Here is a 20338-nt window from a genome sequence, read left to right as displayed (position 1 = left end):
GGCTATATACACAGTGTTACGATATATATGCTATTTGCCCTTGCAAACCTTCCCCAGGGGCAAACCGTGTATATAGCATAACAGATAGTGAAGACTAAAGGGATAAGTGAAAGCGACCAGGGAAAGCTCCTGTAGGGACCTATGACAGGTATTACCTCCGGAATACCTGAGGTGAAAAAACCAAAAAGGTTGACACAAATCAGTGTCACACTACACATGACTATATTCAGGGGAAAAGAGTTCCAGAAACAAAAGAAGTTTAGCTGGACTTAGCCTGAGTTTGTTTTTTCCCACTCTGAAAGGGTGCACTAGAAAGCTAAAGACCAACACGGCTGTATAGGAACTGAGAACCAGAGATCAGATACCACAGTATCTGTTTCCTTTGAGAATCCCTCTCTCATGCTGCCTCCAACCAAGGTTTCTCCACTGTCAAGCAGATGGCCTCTTCCAAGGTCAACTAGTTAATTAGCTCTAAGGAGTGGTCTGGGTTCTTTTTCATTTCCCCTAATTCCCAGAAGGAAGGATTTTGGTGGCCATGTTCCCTCTCACTCTCTGAGAATGTATAATCTGACATCTGAGGCAGCATTTGGAATACAAGTCTCTCCCTCAGTCTTTCAGCTACTACTCCATCCAAATGAAGGAAACTGCCATAGTTCAGCTAAGACATAATCACATCTCCCAAAATGCTAGGAGTCAGAGAACAAAAAGAATCCTACATGTCAACTCACAGAGGTGGGCTGAAGATGAAGGAAAAAGAAATGAGAGAAGGGATCACAGTGCTCAAGATGAAAGAGAGGCAATGATGGTCACGGCCGTTGCTTGGATTTTGTGAAGACAAGGCCCCCTGCCCCTGCAACATCCCTTGGCAAGAGCCTTTGCTGCACACAAGACTCTCTTAGCTCCAGCAGATCCAATTCCTGTTGAAACAGGGGCTAAAAGTAAATCAGCCCTGTGGCTACTGTTTGCCTTGCCAATATAGTTCACTTGAGGAACACTACCAACGTGGTCCACTTGTCACCCTTTCTGGGGCCCACGCTTGCCTCTGCCCTTCCTGCTGCCTTCACAGTCTTGGCCATGAGCGTCTGCTTGTCTATGCAGTCCTGTTTAGGGATGGGAAAATTGTTTATAGTGTCTTAGCCCTTTGTGATTTTATTTGAAGAGCTGCCAGGCTGAAGCTGAAAAAAGCTTCTCTTTAAAAGAAAAGCCTACAATGTTTTCAAATAAGGATTTAATCCTTCTCCTGTATATTACCACAATGACATAAATGACCACTGCTATTTGTATCTTTCTTCTTATTCAGTAAGCCAGCCAAATTATTGTTTTCTTTTTTCTTTTTGGAGACCAAGTTTCACTTTGTCACCTTTGGTACAGTGCCGTGGCATCATAGCTCACAGCAACCTCAAACTCTTGGGCTCAAGCGATTCTCTTGCCTCAGCCTCCCAAGTAGCTGGAACTATAAGCATCCGACACAAAGCCCAGCTATTTTTACAGATGAGGTCTTGCTCTAGCTCAAGCCAGTCTTGAACCTGTGAGCTCAGGCAATCCACACACCTCGGCCTCCCTGAGTGCTAGGATTATAGGCGTGAGCCACCATGCCCTGCCCTAAACTATTGTTTTCTCACGCATCTAGAAATAAAACATTTCACTAACAGTAAAGTCTCCATTTTCAACCCTTAAGGAAAAAATGTTCTAAAAGTCCTGGACATGACAGTGCTCCTGAGCAGAGACCAAGATAACTTTTAGAGGGACAAAGGCCATTTTTCCAATTTTACCTCTCCAGATTTTCACCTTGGCCTTCCCATTCTGATTTTTAAATTAAATCTACCCTTGTCAGCCACAAAGCCTCAAAAAACTAATCAAACAGCAGCACTGAATATTATGGTTTAGAAGCTCATTCACTTATAATATCTGACCTAATAATATCATAGGAATCAAGAAGGCAGGCTTCCCTCACTGTGAAAATGCACATAGGATTTTTCTCACATACAAATTCAAGTAACAAGTTAGAATTACTGCTAAAGTTCTAGAGAAAGATAAGCAAGCACCATCTATTTTTATGGAATCATTTATGGAAAATAATTACTACTCACTGTGTGACCCCACATAAATCCTTGTTTTATCGTGACTAGTTCCATTGGCTCAATGCCTGTAACTCAGTGGCTAGGGCGCCAGCCACATATACCAGAGCTGGCAGGTTCAAACCCAGTTTGGGCCCACCAAACAACAATGACAACTACAACCCAAAAAGATAGCCATACGTTGTGGCAGGCGCCAAGGTCCCAGCTACTTGGGAGGCTGAGGCAAGTGAATTGCTTAAGCCCAAGAGTTTGAGGTTGCTGTGAGCTATGATGCCATAGTACTCTACGAGCGCGACATAGTGACACTCTGTCTCAAAAAAAAAAAAAAAAGACTAGTTCCATTTAGAAACACTTTGCAGAGGTAAACCATAACAATGTGGAAGACAATGAGTCATGTTAGAAGCACTTAAACGTTAATTCTGATCATTTCATTCTACATATAAAAGTGTACACCACATGGTAGATCATATTCCCTTCGCTAATGTGTTTCATTTTGCCTAACTTTTCCCCTTCTTATACAATCAGCTTTTGTTCCCTAAGAAAAATCTATTCCCAGTGCTGGGTCTGTCTGCTCCCTAAAGAGAGGCTATTCCTCTCTTTACGAATCATAACTTAGATTTAACTACTCCTTGGAAATAATTATCAAGCTATAAGCACTACCTATGCCCCATTTCCATCAAAGATTTACATTCAAAAGTTAGAATGCTGGCTTGGCGCCTGTGGCTCAAGCGGCTAAGGCGCCAGCCACATACACCTGAGCTGGCAGGTTCGAATCCAGCTTGGGCCTGCCAAACTACAATGATGGCTGCAACCAAAAAATAGCTGGGTGTTGTGGTGGGCGCCTGTAGTCCTAGCTACTTGGGAGGCTGAGGCAAGAGAATTGCTTAAGCCCAGGAGTTGGAGGTTGCTATGAGCTGTGATGCCACAGCACTCTACCCAGGGCGACAGCGAGGCTCTGTCTCAAAAAAAAAAAAAAAAAAGTTAGAATGCTATACAAAAAAGTATGTCTCTCTGGTCCCAGATACTGATTCTGCAATAAAAATCAGATGACCTTATACTTCCTGTAAAGTCTTACTTCTTACTTCCCCATTACTAATCAAGAATACTTTCTCTATACATCAGGCTATTATGACGCTAAATAGAAAGACATTTCTTTCCTTTCAAAGATGACGCTTACGAAATAGGTAATTAAGACTGCCTGGGTAACAGTGGCTTCAGCGTTAATTCCAGTCTGCTATGCAGATTCTACCTAACTCCTCCTTCATCATCCTCTTGTCTCCCATATTTGCTATGAGTTTTTCCTCATCGTCTTTCACTAGCCAATGAAGTTAGAAATACAGTATTCCAACAGCTGGAAACAAGGTAATAATATGGGCTTGAAGAATAGAACCAAAAAAAAGAGAATTTTCCAATTCATTTACATAATTAGTAGTAAGGAATAAAAGGGAGAACAGGGTCCTAGAAGGAAAATAAAGAGAAAGGAAATAATTGCAGCTATCTCTCTTCTCCCTGTGGGACAGGGCATATAAAGGAGACAGTGTTTCAGGCATACAAACATTTGGATGCAAAGGACACATCTACTTGTTCCAGTCTTCCATTTTCTTATTGATTTCTGCCTAGTTATTCTATCAATTATTGACGGACATTGAAATTTCCAACATAATTATAGATTTGTCTATTTCTCCTTTAGTTATATCAGTTTATGCTTCACACATTTTGAAGCTCTGTTATTAGTGTACATACTTCGTTTGTTAAACCTTCTTGAACTAACCCCTTTATCATCGTTAAATATCTCTATCACTGATAATATTCTAGTCCTAATGTCTACTGTGAGCTCAGTACCTGTAGCTCAGTGGCTAGGGTGCTGGCCACATACACCTGGGCTGGCAGGTTTGAACCCAGCCTGGGCCTGCCAAAACAACAACGACAACGACAACTACAACAACAAAAATAGCCAGGTGTTGTGGCAGGTGCCTGTAGTCCCAGCTACTTGGGAGGCTGAGGCAAGAGAATCACTTAAGCCTAAGAGTTTGACATTGCTGTCAGCTGTGACGCCACAGCACTCTACTGAGGGCAATATAAAGAGACTCTGTCTCAAAAAAAAAAAAAATCTACTTTGTGTAATACTGTCACTTCATTTTCTTTCATTTTTTCCATCCTTTTACTTTTGGAAACTTATCCGCATCTTCACACTTAAAATGGTTTTTTGTACACAGCTTTTTACCCAACCTGACAATCTCTGCCTTTTAATTGGACACTTAAGCTATGCTGTCTACTATGGCAGCCACTGGCCAAATGTGACTATTGAGCATTTGAAATATAACTAATCCAAACTGAGATGTGCTGTAAGTATAAACTACATACCACATTTCAAAGAGAAGGTAAATATCTCACTAATAATATTTCAATATTGATACATGCTGAATTAACATATTTTGGATACACTGTATTATATAAAAATATTAAAGCTAATTTTGCCTTATACTTTTTTAATATGACTACTAGATAATTTAAAATTTGTGGCTAATATCATATTGGACAGTGATGGTCTAGATCATTGACACTTAATATTGATATGGCTAGGTTTAAATCTACCATCTTGCTTTTCTTTTTTTTTTGTAGAGACAGAGTCTCACTTTATCACCCTCGGTAGAGTGCCGTGATGTCACACAGCTCACAGCAACCTCCAGCTCTTGGGCTTAAGCAATTCGTTTGCCTCAGCCTCCCGAGTAGCTGGGACTACAGGCGCCCACCACAATGCCCAGCTATTTTTTTGTTGCTGTTTTTGGCCAAGGATGGGTTTGAACCCGCCACCCTCAGTATATGGGGTCGGCGCCCTACCCACTGAGCCACAGGTGCCGCCCATCATCTTGCTCTTTTTTCAATTTGTCCTAGCTGTTCGTTGTATCTTTTTCTTCTTTTCCTGCCTCTTTGAATTTTATAAATTCCATTTTGTTGACTTATTAAATATATCTTATCCCTTTGTTTTTAGTGGTTGCTCTAGGATTTACATTACGTCTTTAACTTATCAAAGTCTAGCTTCATATAACATTATACTACTTCATCCAGAGTGTAAGAATCTTATTACAGTATACATTACTATTTTGTCTCCACCTTTGTGCCATGATTGTCATGTATTTTATTTCTGTTATAAATCCCACAGTATGTTATTTTAGCTCTACTTTAAACAACTGTCTTTTAGAGATATTAAGAAATGAAACCATTTCCATTGTTCTTCATTCCTTTGTGTAGACTGAAATTTCTGTTTTCATCTACTTGATTATTATACATTTTAGCATACTGTTTCTTCTACTTAAGGTAGGATGAATTTCGTGAATTTGTCGGGTTAGTGTAAATTTGGAAAAATTGTCTACTATTATTTCTTTTTTAAATTATTTTATTTTTTTGAAACAGTGTCTCAAGCCATCACCCTGCATAAAGTGCTGTGGTGTTATAGCTCACAGCAACCTCAAACTCCTGGGCTTAAGCGATTCTCTTGCCTCAGCCTCCCACGTAGCCGGACTACAGGCGTCCCCCCCCACAACACCCGGCCATTTTTGTTTGTAGTTGTCATTGTTGTTTGGCAGGCCCAGGCTGGGTTGGAACCCGCTGTATGTGGCTGGTGCCCTAGCCACTTGAGCTATGGGCGCCAAGCTTTCTACTATTTTTCTTCAAACACTTTTTTTGATACTACCTATACCCTCACCTTTCCTCTGGGATTCCAATTGTATACTTAGACTGCTTAATATTGACCCACCATTCATTGATGGTCTTGTCATCTTTCTTGGCCTCTTTTTTGTTAACTTACTTTGGACAGTTTGTTGCTATATCATCAAGTTACAATTTTTCTTCCAAAGTATCTAGTCTACTATTATCACCACCCAATGTTATTTTTTATTTCATATATTACATTTTTCATCTCCAGAAGTTTAATTTGGGTCTTTTAAAAAATATCTTCCAGGTGGCGCCTGTGGCTCAGTCGGTAGGGCGCAGGCCCCATATACCGAGGGTGGTGGGTTCAAACCCGGCCCCGGCCAAACTGCAACCAAAAAATAGCTGGGCGTTGTGGCGGGCGCCTGTAGTCCCAGCTGCTCGGGAGGCTGAGGCAAGAGAATCGCGTAAGCCCAAGAGTTAGAGGTTGCTATGAGCCTTGTGACGCCACGGCACTCTACCCGAGGGCGGTACAGTGAGACTCTGTCTCTACAAAAAAAAAGAAAAAAAAAAAAGATAGCCGGGCGTTGTGGTGGGCGCCTGTGGTCCCAGCTACTCGGGAGGCTGAGGCAGGAGAATCGCTTAATCCCAGGAGTTGGAGGTTGCTGTGAGCTGTGTGAGGCCACGGCACTCTACCGAGGGCCATAAAGTGAGACTCTGTCTCTACAAAAAAAAAAAAAAAAAAATCTTCCTTTTTTTGTCCTCATAATAACCATTTTTCTCTACGTTCCTGAATATATTTATAAATATTTATTTCAATATCTATGCCTGCTAATTTTTTCATTTTGGTCATTTCTGGATGTTTTTAGTGAATAGTTTTCTCCCTCATCATAAGCTGCATTTTCCTCCCTCTTTGTATGTCTTATAATTTTTGATTGGATGTTGGACATTGTAAATTTTATGTTCTTGGGTTTCATTATTGCTGGAATTTGTTGCACTACTTTAAATATTGTTGTTGTTTTTTTTTCTGTAGTTAACTTACTGGGATCAGTTTCAAGTTTTGGAGACTTTTTTTTTTTTTTGTAGTAGAGACAGAGTCTCACTTTATGGCCCTTGGTAGAGTGCTGTGGCCTCACACAGCTCACAGCAACCTCCAACTCCTGGGCTTAGGCGATTCTCTTGCCTCAGCCTCCCGAGTAGCTGGGACTACAGGCGCCCGCCACAACGCCCGGCTATTTTTTGGTTGCAGTTCAGCCGGGGCCGGGTTTGAACCCACCACCCTCGGTATATGGGGCTGGCGCCTTACTGACTGAGCCACAGGCACCGCCCTGGAGACTTAGGACTTATTTTTTAAGCTTCGTTATAGTGTATCCAAAACTAGAGGCAGTTAGTTCCACTCTTGAGGCAATACACTTTATTTTGTATATAGTCTTACTTTGTTTCTCTCAGTAGAGTGCCACAGTATCATAGCTCACAACAATGTAAAACTCTTCGGCTCAAGCAATCCTCTTGCCTTAGCTTCCCAAGTAGCTGGAACTATAGGCACCTGCCACAACATCCGGCTATTTTTAGAGACAGGGTCTCGCTGTTGCTCAGCAACTCCTGAGCTCAAGCAATCCACCCTCCTCCAGGAGTGCTAGAATTATAGGCATGAGCCATCGGGAGGGCTAGAATTACAGACATGAGCCATCACGCCTGGCCTGCAATATACTTCTGATGATTTTACTCCACGTCTTGTGACTTAGGTTTTCCCACTCCAGCTGGTAAAGTAAAGTACGTAAAGTATTGGCACCCATGTTGGCTTTAAGATTGTGCTGACTTCTTCTTTCTGGTGGTTCTTTAGCCTCTGGTAGTTTCTTTTCATACACGTACAGATTAATATTCAGCCAAAGCCCCCTGCACAGGCTTTACCAGCCCCTCCCTACAACACACGTATCCCACCCAAGTGGAGGAAATTAGAGTTTTTAAAGTATTTTCTCCAGCATAATTTCCTGTCCAATGTTTAAACATTATTGTTGCGTATGTTTTGTCTAGTTTTCTAGTTAAGTTAAACTGGTAAGTCTTGTTCCTTCTACTCTATCATGACCAGAAGTAAAAGTTAGTTCTATTTACTTGTATACCTAAATCATTTCTGTGTGTCTCTAAATTTATCTAATGCCTTATAAAACAATCCTTAGTCCTTCAGAAAAAACACAACCATTTTGGCCATACAGGGAAATACAAAGCCCAAAGGAATCCTCTTCTCAGGATATTAACCTAGAATCTTAAAATTCCAAAAGTCATTCAATTTAATCCTCAGGAATTAATACATTTCTAGTATTGACACTCATTTGAAAATATTTCTTTCTGTTTCTTTTTTTTGTGTGTGTGTGTGTGTGTGTGTGTGTGGTTTTTGGCCGGGGCTGGGTTTGAACCCGCCACCTCCGGCATATGGGACTGGCGCCCTACTCCTTGAGCCACAGGCCCTGCCCTTCTTTCTGTTTCTTAATTATGACTTTAAACCTACTTTTGCAACTAATTCCTCCCCTATTTAACCCTATCCTCCTCTATTTCTACTAATAACTAATCTCATCCAGTATCAAAATCTCTATCTACAATGTCCCTGATTTTATCAGTCTTCCTGCCTCCCTTTGTTTTCTTTATAGGTAAGCCAATTCTCATATTACATTTTTGAGAGGTTTCATGTTTTTATAGAGGTAAAATGTCAATCCCATCAATTATTACTCCTTTAAAGATATATATGATGTAACCAAATTCACCTATATATCAACTTATTCATGAAAACATTTTTGAAAGCTTATTGCATGAACAGGCACTCTAGTTTTCTTTTAGGAAAGAGAACAGGGAAAGGTTTGCCTAATGGTTTTCTGTACATATCCAAAGTATAGGATTTCTGGATTTTATTTTCCTTGCAAACTGAATCTGATTCCTTTACTTCCTGACTTTTATATTGTCTATAAAATGGTAATAATAATGTATTGGTCATTTTATTTTGGAAAAAGTATTAATACAAGAAGATATGGTTATTAATTAAAATATTTGAGGAAAGAAGAGGATTGAAGAAAGGGTAAATTGGCTTGGCGCCTGTAGCTTAGCAGCTAGGGCCCCAGCCACATATACCAGAGCTGGCGGGTATGAACCCAGCCCAGATTTGCCAAACAACAATTACAACTAAAACCAAAAAATAGCTAGGCACTGTGGTGGGCACCTGTTGTCATAGCTATTTGGGAGGCTGACGCAAGAGAACCACTTAAACCCAGAAGTTTGAGTTTGCTGTGAGCTGTGACACCACAGCACTCTACAGAGGGCGACATAGTGAGACTCTGTCTCAAAAAAAAGAAGAAGAAGAAGTAGTAAGGGTAAATCACTTCCAAAAGAAGATTAATAGTTTACAACAACAAAAAAAAATTAAGTAGTCTATTTTTTTTGGAGACAGTGTCTTGCTCTGTTGCCTTGGCTACAGTGCCATGGCCTCAGTCTAGCTCACAGCAACCTCAAACTCTTCAGTTTAAGCAATCCTCCTGCCTCAGCCTCCTGAGTAGTTGGGACTATAGACACCTGCCACAATGCCTGGCTAATTTTTCTATATTTTCAGTAGAGACAGGGTCTCACTCTTGCTCAGGCTGGTCTCTAACTCCTGAGCTCAAGGGATCCTCCTGCCTCAACCTCCCAGAGTGCTAGGATTATAAATGTCAAGTGCTATGCCCAGTCGATTATGGATTCTTGAATGAGTATCAATACTTAAGGATATTTACTAATACTCTGTCAGAATGATAGCTTTTCAAGGGTACTTGAGAAGCCCGAGAGGTATAGTACTTTGAAAACAGTGCTTTTAAAATTAGTTCTCATTATTATGAACATGTGAACTGGCACCTACTTTCAAGGTTAACATTATCTGGAACTCAGAATAAAAGCACTCCCTACCAAAGTTATGAGTAGGTGTGTTAGGGATAAAGCAGACAAGGAATCTTTCCTTCCCCTCATCTCCTCTAAATAATGTAATTTCCCTTAACTTTGCTTGCTAAAAATCCAGACCCTGAATGGGCCCAGGGAATGGAAAATATGTCCCAGTGAAAGCTGTCTCTGTGAGGGATCTCACTGAGGTTAACTATCACAGTAAATAGCAAGAACTCAGTTCATATCCAACTCACTGCTGCCCCCTAGAATATTTTGCATAATTTACAACAAAAAGGCTACAATCCCCTTAGAATAATTAAATCCTCCTCTCCAACACTGGCAGGCAAAAAATGGCAAAAGACCACATCTTTAAAACAAATAATAAGTAGATGCTTTTGCTTTTGACTAATCTTGATTTTCATTTTCCTCTTTGATTTGATAAGCTCTTTCCCCCCTATTATTTGATCCAATGTTCTAATATCTGAGCCAAAAGAAGCAAAGGGAGTTTCCTCTTAAGAAATATAGTATAAAACCATGCCTTCCCTTACTGTTTTTTTCAGGGAGCGAGGAGCTTCTGAAACTTTTATCTTATAAACGGAAGAGTAGCAAAAAGAATGAGGTTAGTCCAGCTGACCTGAAAGAAAAATCAGCATCCTGGGCATAATACATAGGTCCTAAATTCTACTCACCTAATCCTAAGACAGAATCCAATTTGAGATTCTGAGGCAGTATGAGATAGTAGATAAGACCTAAGGCTTAGGTCTGAATCTTAGCTCTACCACTTAGTAGCTACACAACCCTGCGAGTTTTTTAATCTTTCTATGCCTTGTTTCTTTATCTGTAAAATAGAGATGATAAAACTATAGTGTCTACCTCCAAGGACATGATGACTATTATATGAGTAGAGCACACAAAACATTTAGAATAGTGCCTAACACGAAGTAAATGTTCAACTGCTGTTAGCCAATATTATTTTTTTGCAAGTCCTAAGCCTACAAAACAGGATATGGGTATCTAGAATATTTAGTCTTTACTAGACAGAGAATCTAAATATCCTCCACAACTGTGAAGCCTGGGTTCACCTACAGGATGAGGCAGGGATGCTCCTAGTGGGCCCAGGAATGGAGGTACTTAGGAAAAGGTACCAAACTCAATTTTCTCCTTCTGTGGTAAAAATATCCCTTTGAGACAAAACAAGCACCTACAGGGTTAAGAATAGATCAGTTTAAAGATTACAGTGTAGTTAATACACATAAAATAAATGTAACTGGTAGATGAAGGCCATAACATTTTTTTGCCCAATATATCAAATATTTAATAATAATATAACTTTTCAATGTCAGTTTAAAAAATATCATGTACAACTGGAGGCTATTTTAGAAATCTTATGACTCATTATATAAGTGACCTAATGTAAGTAGAGGCAGAAAGGGAAGTAGAACTGGATTACCACAGAGAAATCGCAGGCCGGGTGCGGTGGCTCACACCTGTAATCCTAGCACTCTGGGAGGACAAGGCAGGTGGATTGCTTGAGCTCAGGAGTTCAAGACCAGCCTGAGCAAAATGCGTGACCCTGTTTCTACTAAAAATGGAAAACCTAGGTGGCACCTGTAGTTCAAGTGGCTAAGGCGCCAGCCACATACACCAGAGCTGGTAGGTTTGTATCCAGCCTGGGCCTGCCAAACAATGACAACTACAACCAAAAAGTAGCTGGGAATTGTGGTGGGCACCTGTAGTCCCAGCTACTTGGGAGGCTGAGGGAAGAGAATCGCTTAAGCCCAGGAGTTTGAGGTTGCTGTGAGCTGTGACACCACAGCACTCTACCCAGGCAATAGCTTTTGGCTCTGTCTCAGAAAAAAAAAAAAAAAAGGAAAACCTAGCCGGGTGTTGTAGCAGGTGCCTGTAGTCCCAGCTATGCAGGAGGCTAAAACAAGAGGATTGTTTAAACCCAGGAATTTGAGGTTGCTGTGAGCTATGATGCCACAGCACTCTACTGAGGGTGACAAAGTGAGACCCTGTCTCAAAAAAAAAAAAGAAAGAAACCTTCATGCTGTAACATGGTCAGCTATTAAATATTACCTTGAAGATGAGAACTGCAGGGGAGGGTTCCTTAACGAGAATGAAACTACCAAAAAGTGAATGTCCTTTTCTTCAGTGTTCAAATCTTCAATACACAAAAAGGTAAATTCGGCATTTCTCAGACTTTATTTTAAAATACAAAAATACCACCTGAGATGCTTGTTAAAAATCTGTATCTTCACTACATAGTCTTCCCTCATACTTAGGCGAATGTAGGGGACTGTGAAAGGTAATTCTGATACAAGTTATCCGAAGACCATACTTTGAAAAATAATGAAATGTCTTGATTTAATTTAATGTTCGCTTACTATTTGTATATAAAAATAGGTGCAAGATTACCTCATCATTGAGCCAATTCAGATGGTTTAGAGTTTGAATATCTTTGCGTGTAATGGTCAAACGGAATGCTTCACTGAGAACTTCATCCTGATTCCCATTACGAAATACATTCTTTATTTCTTTCTCCATTTCCTAGGGAAACAAAGGGGGTCAGAGATCAAATACAGGTGGCTCAGACAAATCAGATTTCTCACCCAGCCCCATAAACCCTGACTATATTTATCATTTATCAATTTACTATGAATTGATTTAATTCTAACATTTTGGTTTCTCTTCTTTCTCAATAATCTTCCTGATTACTTCCTTCCATTTCATATAGTTCTCCCTTCTCTTTTTCTGCACAACACTTAGACCACTGTTTCATATTAATTTCTAAAGTCTAGAATAATCTTATGCTAACAAATTTTCTAAGCCCATGGGAAGACCTAATTATATTTTATATCTCTGATCCTAATGATTTCCTGAGAAATAAGAACTTTCCATAAAAGGTAGGATGAGAGTAAAGGTGGTATCTTTTACCTACTATTTACCAGAAAAAAAAAAACATTTTATGTGTAAACCAGTTCAATCTTAATAAATGTGTTATGCTAGCTAATACCAGCTAACTACAAGGTCTGATAATTAAGTCTGTCAACTCATCCTAGAAAAAGTGCTACATACCTCACTGTGAGTATCACTATGGTCACCTTTTAAGTACTCTCCTTGGGAAGGTATGCACCCACTAGAGCCTAGTCCACCCTTCCAAGCAATTTTGGACTCTTTCTAGAATGGCCATCAGAGCCGTCATCATATTACATTTGATGTCCTAAATGTCATCAAAATGTCTTCCTTTCAAAATTTCTTTTATCTTCAGGTAAAGAAAAAAGTCATTGGGAGCCAGATCAGTTTGAGCAGAAAGGATGTTCCAGTATATTATTTCCATAATGGCTAAAAACTCCCTCACAGACAGCACCAGGTGAGCTGGTGCACTATCGTGATGCAAGAGCCATGAGCTGTTGATGAAAAGTTCAGGATGTTTTTGTCTTTTTCACACAGCCCTTTCAGCATTTCTTCTTCTTCTTTTTTTTTTTTTTTTTGAGACAGTCTCACTTTCCCAGTAGAGTGCTGTAGCATCACGACTCACAGCAACTTCAAACTCTTGGGCTCAAGTGATCCTCTTGCCTCAGCCTCCCAAGTAGCTGGGACTACAGGCACCCGCCACAATGCTGGCTATGTTTTAAAGACAGTGTCTCACTCTTGCTCCGGCTGGTCTTGTGAGCTCAGGCAATCCACCCACCTCAGCTTCCCAGAGTGCTAGGATTACAGACATGAGCCACTGTGCCCAGCCAGCACTTCTAAATAATAAACTCAATTAACTGTACAGTTGGTACAAATTCATAATGAACAATCCCTCAGATGTCAAAGAAGATTAGCAACATTGTTTTAACTCTTGATTTGGAATGGTGGAACTTTTTTGGTCATGGAGAATTCTGCCTTCTATCATACACTTTGATGCTTTGTTTCAGGGCTGTATTAGTGCAACCATGTTTCATAACCAGGGATAACATAGCAAAAAACATCATCTTGCCTTTCCAAAAGGTCTTGGCAAACTAACTCTCCTTTGCTTTTGTTCATCAGGGAGCTCCTTTGAGACCATTTTTGTATACACCTTTCCCATGCCAAAATTTTCAGTTAAGATTTTCCTGTTTCTCTATCGATGTTTACTGGTATGCTATGTTTCTCACAATCAGCTGACAATTTTGATGCACAATTAGATGATTATCCATAAACTTGGGCTAACGTGTGCCTGCTTTCCTTCCAGTCTTGACAAGTTTAAAAAGAAATTTAATTTTTGTTCATTACTTTAATTCAAGTTCCAACATTCTTGTGATGGCATACAAAAATAGGCAATGACTATAATGACTATCACTCATTAAGACACCATCACATGTTAACACAAACACAGCTGTGAGACACTGACACACCAATGTTATAAAACCTTATTGACGGGCGGCGCCTGTGGCTCAGTGAGTAGGGCGCCGGCCCCATATGCCGAGGGTGGCGGGTTCAAACCCAGCCCCAGCCAAACTGCAACAAAAAAATAGCTGGGCATTGCGGCGGGTGCCTGTAGTCCCGGATACTCGGGAGGCTGAGGCAAGAGAATCGCTTAAGCCCAGGAGTTGGAGGTTGCTGTGAGCCGTGTGACGCCACGTCACTCTACCCAAGGGCAGTACAGTGAGACTCTGTCTCTACAAAAAAAAAAAAAAAAAAAAAAAACCTTATTGACTTGTTTGTACAGTGCTGCCAATGTAAACACATGGTGGCAAGTTTACAAACTTAACTATCAGATCTTTTATACTGGGATTTATTAATTTAAAAAATGTAAATTTCAGCTTACAACTTGATGTCAAACTACTGTACACGTGCATTAACTGAAAATGCACATGAAATGAAATATAAATTTATAAAATGTTTTCACTCAACTTGCTAAAAGCCATCCAAAATTCTTTTAACAGTTTTCAGTAGTACTTAAAAAATAAAGCCAAAATTGGCATGCAATGCAAAGGAAAGCAGAGGCATGCAATAAAACTTAAATACCAGGTGTTCTCTTGCTTTTATGTTTGAAATTTGTCCAAAGTATTCTTTCTGAATATAGTACTTATTAGTGCAGAAATTTATAGTATATAATTTACCTCTGTAATTTCAGGAAATTCATCTTCACTATCAGTTAACTTATGACCCTTTTTTTCTGTTTCTTGGGCAATTGTAACAGGGATCTCTTTTTCAAGAGGTACACGAAGATGCAGTTCCACTGAATCATGTACTGAATGTTCCCGTTCCTGCAATCTCTGAAAGACAGAACTTAAGAGTAAGTGGAGTAAAGTAATCTACTATAGATCCTCAATTTATTATGGGGCTACGTCCTGACAAACCCATCGTAAGTCAAGGATATACTGAATTGTTTACAGTTTTCACACCATCGTAAAGTAGAAAAATTGAAAGTTGAACTATTACCAAGTCAGGGATCATCTGTGTTTATCTTATGTACACTAAGTAGTACTGACTGGACAGACCAAGATCATATACCGCCTATCATAAAGTGCTATGCAAACCATACAATCTTGCAATTACAATAGCAATTACGTAATCCAAATCTGGATAATCTTCCAAAATAATTCCAACTGGGATGTGCTACTTGTTTATGATTCCAATTTTTTTACCTGGTTTTGAAGCTGCAATGCTAGTGCTTTTTGCTCTTCAATCTGGCGCAATCTTTCTCGTGCTCGAGAATCATAAACACTAGTTCTAGAAAATGAAAAGGAGAGTGACACAAATGTAGAACACACTCTTGGCGTCAAATACACTGTGGCTGCACAATGAGTATTAAATACTGGACCCTTACCGAGAGAGTCTACAATCCATACACTAACTTATACCACACTTACATTTTAAGACATATAGTGAAACCATATGGTATGACCAAAATTATTCTACTATTTTTACTGAAACAATTAAAAATATTAGTGTTGCTATATGTGAATAGATAACTTCTGTTAATTTTTGTAAATATGTAGTTCTCCTCATAACGTGTTTCTAAGATTGAATCCCAAAGAAATAAATAATACAAGATATAACTGATGTTTAATTCCAATATTGTATCTGTGATGGTTTATTTCTTTTTAAAAATTATCAAGACCAGGGTGCTTGGATAATTTAAAGTGAGCTCCTGAAAATGGAGACTAAATGCTTTCAGTGATTTTGCAAACTCCAGAAATATGTATTATTCAACAAATTCGTTTTACTAATTGTCAAAAAAAGGGTATTTACATTCCTTTCTATGTAACTGCTAACCTTGAAATATTTTTCCAGTTCAATTTAGCTTCAACATTTGTTACAGATTTAATAAATATGAGTACAAAAATGTTCCAATTCCAACAAAATTTTAAAAGCCCAACAACTTTTTTTTCTTTTTTTTGAGACAGGGTCTCACAATGTCGCCCTTGGTAGAGTACCGTGGCGTCACAGCTCACAGCAACCTCGAACTCTTGGGTTTAAGCGATTCTCTTACCTCAGCCTCCCAAGTAGCTGGGACTACAGGTGCCCACCACAACACTCGGCTATTTTTTTTGTTGTTGTTGTAGTTGTCGTTGTTTGGCAGGCCCAGGCTGCATTCGAACCCGCCAGTCTCAGTGTATGTGGCCAGCACCCTGTAGACTGAGCTACGGGCGCCACCTAAAAGCCCAACAACTTAAAAGTAATTCTCACTGACTAAAACTAAGCAGGGTGATGAGCTAAGTATTTGATTTCTTATGAGAATAAAGTGATTGAAAAGGAAAAACAGTACCAAAAATAAATAACTTACAATTCTTTGATCCACAGCTCTGCCTGGAAGAAAGTAGAACTATAGGTAGGAAAAGAAAAATGTGACAAATGAGCAGGAGGCTTATAAGAAAATTCAAATATTTTCATCAACAAAAGCAATCATTTAAACAATTTATAAGACTGCTCTGTAAAAGTATGGAATAAAAAGACACCTAAATGACATAGAACAACTGGGAATTAAAGGAACACAAATGAATCATTTGCATACCAATTACTTTAAAAGAGGACCCAAAGTACAGAAGAGAAAAGAAGTTTAATACAGCCCCTTACCTGTGTGAAACCAGTATTATGTGAGAGTATATCGCTTCTCAAGATAATATATTAATCTAGAACATTACTCTAATGGTTCAGATTGACAGACTTACTAAATATCTGCACCCACAAAATATTCATGAAATGGCTAAGCAGCCAACAAGCCAAAGCAGAGAATCAGAGGCACATCTCTACTTCAAAGATAAGAGGCCAATTCCAGTCCATGTGGCTCCTGCTGACAACACAAATGAATAAGGCTTAGCAGAGTCAAAAGCAGTTAATCGTTCTAGGGATCTCTCCCTTAGCTGCATATTATTTAAATCTCAAACCCCTAAGGGATCTCTCACAGAAACGAATAAAAGAAGAATGAATGCTTTCCAAAGAAAACTTTTAAATACACCCAGGAGGTACGCAGAGGATCATATTGGGAGTGAAGAGACCTCAACCTCCCAGAGGTGTCCTTGATTAGCTCTATGACTCAAATCACTTCACTTTTATGGGCCCTGGCTTCTGGATTTGTAAAATGTAGTGATCAGAGTCCCTTTGGGATCTTAAATCTCTGTAATCTGTCCTAGTGAGGGCAAGAAAAAAGGCTCAGAAGGCCTTCACTTGTTTTATGAGTGAAACGTAAGTCTGACAACCCTGTAGGTTGTGGGGTTAGCAGATTTACATTTTCTAGAGGCTAACTGGACAGTCTTGTTGCATTTAGCAGTTTGCAAATGATTCTGGATGAATTCAGCGTCAAGCCCATCTCTGTGCTTGCATCCAACTGTTATGAGCCTGTGTATGTCAAGTTAGTGGAGGCCCTTTATGCTGAACACCAAATTAACCTAATTTAAGTTTGATGACAAGAAACCAGGGTAATGGGCAGGCCTTTGTAAAACTGGCAGAGAGGGGCGGCGCCTGTGGCTCAGTCGGTGAGGCGCCAGCCCCATATGCCGAGGGTGGCGGGTTCAAACCCGGCCCCGGCCAAACTGCAACAAAAAATAGCCGGGCGTTGTGGCGGGCGCCTGTAGTCCCAGCTACTCGGGAGGCTGAGGCAAGAGAATCGCCTAAGCCCAGGAGTTGGAGGTTGCTGTGAGCTGTGTGAGGCCACGGCCCTCTACCGAGGGCCATAAAGTGAGACTCTGTCTCTACAAAAAAAAAAAAAAAAACTGGCAGAGAGGGGAACTCCATAAAGTGGTTGGTTGCAGTTGTGTAGTAGTTAAGGACTATGACAAAGAATCTCAGGCCAAGGATGTCATCAAAGAGTACTTCAAATGCAAGAAATCAATAAATAAAACTTTGGCTCACGTTCTCTTAAAAAAAAAAGAAAAAAAAAAGGTATCAGAAGGTATCCCTTGCTCCTTAGCCTAACTTTTGAGAATTTGTATTAAACAGTATTCCCAATCAGTTTGGAATTTACAAATGAAAATGCTGTTCTGGCTGGGTGCCCGTGGCACAGTGGTTACAGCACCAGCCACATACACTGAAGTTGGCAGGTTCAAACCCAGCCCCGGCCAGCTAAACAACGACAACTGCAACAAAAAATAGCCAGGCATTGTGGCAAGCACCTGTAGTCCCAGCTACTTCAGAGGCTGAGGCAAGAAAATCGCTTAAGCCTAAGCGTTTGAGGTTGCGGTGAGCTGTGACACCACGGCACTTCTACCCAGGGCGACAGCTTGAGACCCTGTTGCAAAAAAAAAAAAAAAAGAAAGAAAGAAAAAAAGAAAATGCTGTTTTATTACCTCTCCGTTACCACTGAGGTTAATGAGGGCCTATCCCGTTGGCACAGTGAACAACTGATATAAGAATCAAAGCAGAAAGCCACAGGGACAGTGGTAGTGCTTTGAGAGGCTAGTCAGCTTGTGATACTAAAAACAAACATGAGACCATATTTATTATGCAATATAAAGATGTGACAAAAATCACCCAGAATTTCATAGAAATGGTTTGTGCTACTCAAGTCTGCCCTTATTAAAACATAAATTTAATCAGGATAGGAATATTTATCTTTTTTGTATACTACTGTATCCTCTGCAACTAAAATAGTGCATGGCATATCGTAGGCTCTCGATATTTGTCAAATAAACACATAATGTAGGGGTAGTCCCTTTTCTTCAATGTATAGAGGTATCCACCAGCTCAGGAAAGCAAAATAAGGAAATGTGCTTTTCCAAAGAGATTATGAATTATTTCTCATGTGCATATAACTGAGGTATACAATAATAACTAGAACTATGTTTTGAGCACCTACTTAGTCTTCTACATGTAAAACTCTGCTCTCGGTGTTTTATGTATTAGTTTGGCCTCATGATAGCCTTCATATTATTTAAATCTCAATATAGTATCAAATAAGGAATTACTGTTCATTCTGCACAGAAAAGGAAAATGAGGTTTAGAAGGATGACTTCTCTCGGAAGAATCAGGATTAGAAATCTTTTCTACCCAATTCCAAAGACTGTATTCTTTCTACAAATGTTTAAATGTCTTTCAATAGACCCAAGCATTAAACAAAAAAGGAAAAAATGAATACTTAGAGTGCTTCAAAGAGTATTTCAAGCTCTGTAGGAAATTAATTTATTTTATTTTATTTATTATTATTTTTTTTGACACATCTTATTTTATTCAGGTAACAGTCTGATCACACATGGTCCTCTCAAATAAGTCAAATGCAATCAGATGTTAAAGCTTGGTCTTCAAACATTATAGCCAATGATGCCACGCTTGCCTATGATCTCGCCGACATAAAACCACATCCACACCTCAGTGGCCACCAAACCATTCAGCACAGCTTCCTTAACTGTGAGCTGTTTGAAGCTACCAGTTTGAGCACTATTGACTATTTTTTTCAGGCTCTGAAAAGCTCTAGGGATCTCAGCAGGGGTTGGAGGAACCAGCTCAACCTTGGCGTAGTACCAAATGTGGCCAATCGAGGCTTCGAATAAGTCACAGCAGCATTCACCAGCGCCGGGGCCTTCTCTGCGAGGTTACGGACAAATTGAGCCATGGCACTAGGATGGAAAGACGTCGCCTGGAACATTTTATTTTATTTTTTTTGAGACAGAGTCTCACTGTGTCGCCCTTGGTAGAGTGCCATGGCATCACACCTCACAGCAACCTCAAACTCTTGGGTTCAAATGTTTCTCTTGCCTCAGCCTCCTGAGTAGCTGGGACTACAGGCACCAGCCACAATGCCCGGCTATTTTTTGTTGCAGTTGTCTTTGTTATTTAGCAGGCCCAGGCCGGGATAGAAGCCACCACCCTTGGTGGATATGGCTGGCGCCATAACCAGGGAATTCATTTATTTAATACAGATTCATTTACTAAGCACTTATCACACACCAGTCACTATGATTAGCACCATGGGTAAGAGCAAAGATAATAGAACACATAGCTAACAAGGCAGAGGGATGCAGGGAAAATTGATGCAATCTTTTGAGAACAAAAAAAATAACACCTCATTACATTCTGAAAAGAAAAAGAGTAGACAAGGAGAGAAAGGAATTCCAGGCAGAAAGATCAGAAAGCACAGAGGTATAAAACAGCATGGTATATTCTAGGAAATAAGGGCAGATCTTCATTATTGAAACTTAACTGAGACGCAGTGGTAGGAAATTTAGAGAGCCAATCAATCAACAAAGAGCATCACTCATACAGCCATAGCTAACACTCCATTTCTCCTTCCTTTTCATTCTTCT

The 20338-nt window shown here is 39.8% G+C and overlaps 1 protein-coding gene and 1 pseudogene across 5 annotated transcripts in view; both read right to left on the bottom strand.

The window, feature by feature from the left end:
• SENP1 (SUMO specific peptidase 1) overlaps positions 1-20338 on the bottom strand; it is a 77349-nt gene that overhangs the window by 8858 nt on the left and 48153 nt on the right. For all 4 annotated transcript variants that reach the window (XM_053557539.1, XM_053557540.1, XM_053557537.1 and 1 more), the window contains 4 exons: positions 16387-16425; positions 15245-15329; positions 14717-14872; positions 12045-12176 (listed from right to left, as the gene is read on the bottom strand). In XM_053557539.1, coding sequence (XP_053413514.1) covers positions 12045-12176; positions 14717-14872; positions 15245-15329; positions 16387-16425 — 412 coding nt within the window. The remainder of the gene's footprint in view (positions 1-12044; positions 12177-14716; positions 14873-15244; positions 15330-16386; positions 16426-20338) is intronic.
• LOC128562519 (ATP synthase subunit g, mitochondrial-like) lies at positions 19241-19672 on the bottom strand (annotated as a pseudogene). The gene has a single exon (XR_008373452.1). The product of XR_008373452.1 is annotated as an ATP synthase subunit g, mitochondrial-like (transcript).

This window comes from Nycticebus coucang, chromosome 12, assembly GCF_027406575.1.
Source record: "Nycticebus coucang isolate mNycCou1 chromosome 12, mNycCou1.pri, whole genome shotgun sequence".
NCBI classification, from domain to species: Eukaryota; Metazoa; Chordata; class Mammalia; order Primates; family Lorisidae; genus Nycticebus; species Nycticebus coucang.
This window is presented reverse-complemented; position numbering and strand designations above follow the sequence as displayed.